The 2,622-nt window shown below is 41.9% G+C and overlaps 1 protein-coding gene across 4 annotated transcripts in view; it reads right to left on the bottom strand.

Moving 5' to 3' along the window:
- The window catches only part of camsap2b (calmodulin regulated spectrin-associated protein family, member 2b), a 41,986-nt gene that overhangs the window by 39,207 nt on the left and 157 nt on the right, over window positions 1-2,622 (bottom strand). For 3 of the 4 annotated variants that reach the window (XM_034888759.1, XM_034888758.1, XM_034888760.1), the window contains exon 1: window positions 2,469-2,607. In XM_034888759.1, the coding sequence (XP_034744650.1) occupies window positions 2,469-2,607 (139 nt within the window). Of the gene's footprint in view, window positions 1-2,468 lie in introns of all 4 variants that reach the window. The other variant, XM_034888757.1, reaches the window with a different exon arrangement.

Raw genomic sequence — 2,622 nt, 5'->3', positions numbered from 1 at the left:
GGGGGGGGGGGGGACAAGGCAGCAGCAGTATGCTAACTAACCGCAGGCCTTGTTGGACTAAGACATGTTGCTGTCCCTCTCCACCACCACCATTTCATGCTCTGAGAGTAAAATAAGTGAGTCACGTGCAGCTCTGTTCGGATCCCTGTTGGATCAAGGAGCGTGATTCAGAGCTCTGTCTTTTGATCTCACTCTTTCTAGGGTTGTCTGTCTGAGTGGAGAAATCGTTGAAAGCATTCATTAAGGGCTGGAGTAAACCTGCGGGCTGAGAGCAGACTGGAATTACTCCGTCTTTATGAGGACAGAGAGTCAGACCACACTGAGGAAAGGAGATATATGTAATCATCCATATCCAGATGAAAACATCCCCATTATTACTGTGTAGAAAAGCTAAATATACTCTAAGTCCATGGTCTGTAAGCAGTTATACTCTGTGTTGCTAACTTTTGTAGAGATGGAACAATTAGTCATTCAATCAATTTGATCAATTCATTACTTCATCAACAGAAAACTTCTATTAAATCCATATTAGGTCCATCTTTTCCATTGTGAGTGTTTGCTGCTTTTCCTCATCTAATGAGATATTAAAGTGACTATCTAAGACGTTACCTTGGGCTCAAGAAAAGTGTGATGGATCACGAATTAACTTTTTGATTTGATATTTTCAAGCATTCACATTGGCGGCAAGTAAAACAAATGGAAGTTTGACTTCTATTAGACTTGCATGATGTGTGTGTGTGGTGTCGGACACTCTTGGCCAGTTCTTACATTAGAATATTTTGGGTTTTGAGATGGTTTCAATGGGTGTGAATGAATGTTTGCACTCGATTGCATTGAATTGTCTGAGATCTTTGACTCAAGTTACAACACTAGTCCTTGCATCTGTAGTCAGAGTGTTACATAAAAGGTTTAGCTTCACTACTGCAATGGGGAATAATTAGCATTAAAGATCCCATGGCATGAAAATGTCACTTGATGAGATTTTTTAACATTAATATGAGTTCCCCCAGCCTGCCTATGGCCCCCCAGGGGCTAGAAATTGTGATGGATGTAAGTCAAGACCTGGTATCCTGCTCTGCCTTTGAGAAAATGAAGCTCAAATGGGCCGATCTGGAATCTTCCCCTTATGAGGTCCTAAGAGGCAAGGTTCCAGAAAGGGGTTACCTCCCTTTTCTCTGCTTTACCCGTCCAGAGAATATGGCCCACCCATTAGAGAGAAACATCATGGCTTTCAAACGAGCAAGGTGGCAGATGTTCAAGACCACACCCCCACCCTTCATCTTGCCCCCCCCCCCCCCCCCCCCCCCTCTCCTCCTCAAAAGTTACAGACTCAGAAACGGCACATACTAAGGAAAGCTCATTGTGGAACTGGTTCTAGTGGCTGGAATTCTGGACCAAGGCTGAATTTTGGGAAAGAGAGTTCAGATACATTATTTGGGGACCACTAGGGTCTAAATAAAAGAGACTTCAGATACAATATTAGGGGACCACTAAGGTCTATATAAAAGAGACTTCAGATACAGTATTAGTGGACCACTAGAGTCTATTTAAAAGAGACTTCAGATACAGTATTAGTGGACCACTAGAGTCTATTTAAAAGAGACTTCAGATACAGTATTAGGGGACCACTAAGGTCTATATAAAAGAGACTTCAGATACAGTATTAGGGGACCACTAAGGTCTATATAAAAGAGACTTCAGATACAATATTAGGGGACCACTAAGGTCTATATAAAGAGACTTCAGATACAGTATTAGGGGACCACTAAGGTCTATATAAAAGAGACTTCAGATACAATATTAGGGGACCTCTAGAGTCTATATAAAGAGACTTCAGATACAGTATTAGGGACCACTAAGGTCTATATAAAAGAGACTTCAGATACAATATTAGGGGACCACTAAGGTCTATATAAAGAGACTTCAGATACAGTATTAGGGGACCACTAAGGTCTATATAAAAGAGACTTCAGATCCAGTATTAGGGGACCACTAAGGTCTATATAAAAGAGACTTCAGATACAGTATTAGTGGACCACTAAGGTCTATATAAAAGAGACTTCAGATCCAGTATTAGGGGACCACTAAGGTCTGTATTATAGCATCCAAAGAGCACCATGTTGTGGGACCTTTAAGACAAGCAACAGGTTACATCAATGCCACAGTGACATGAGCAGGGATGCAGTAGAAAGTGATGTGTGTGTGTGGTAAACAAACACACACAAATTCAACCATCAACTTTAAATCGGATAGGATTTCAAATGCTTTTCCAAAGAATAGGAAGAGAGGAAATTTGGTTTGTATTAAGAAAAACAAGAAATGGGGACATTTAAGTTGGGTTTGAGTGTCTGATTACAAGCTGTTGTTTACCACATTATTACACATGTAAAATGATAATCTTAACAAGGTTTCCCACTAATTTAATCCAGAGATTAATAAAAGAAGCGGTTGAGGCTCCATGGACCTACCCGAGCCGAAAGCCTTGGCCACCAGCCACGTCAGGCTGCACGAGATCTTGGCCCTGGTGAAGTCGTAGTGGTCGAAGCTCTTGATGGCAGGGACGATGAAGGTCCGTCTCACCCCTCTGTCATCTGCCGCATCTCCCATCTTCTCTCCACCCCC

This window comes from Etheostoma cragini, chromosome 12 (assembly GCF_013103735.1).
Source record: "Etheostoma cragini isolate CJK2018 chromosome 12, CSU_Ecrag_1.0, whole genome shotgun sequence".
Taxonomy (NCBI): domain Eukaryota; kingdom Metazoa; phylum Chordata; class Actinopteri; order Perciformes; family Percidae; genus Etheostoma; species Etheostoma cragini.
Note: the sequence above shows the minus strand (reverse complement) of the source record. Positions and strands in the feature narration are given on the sequence as shown.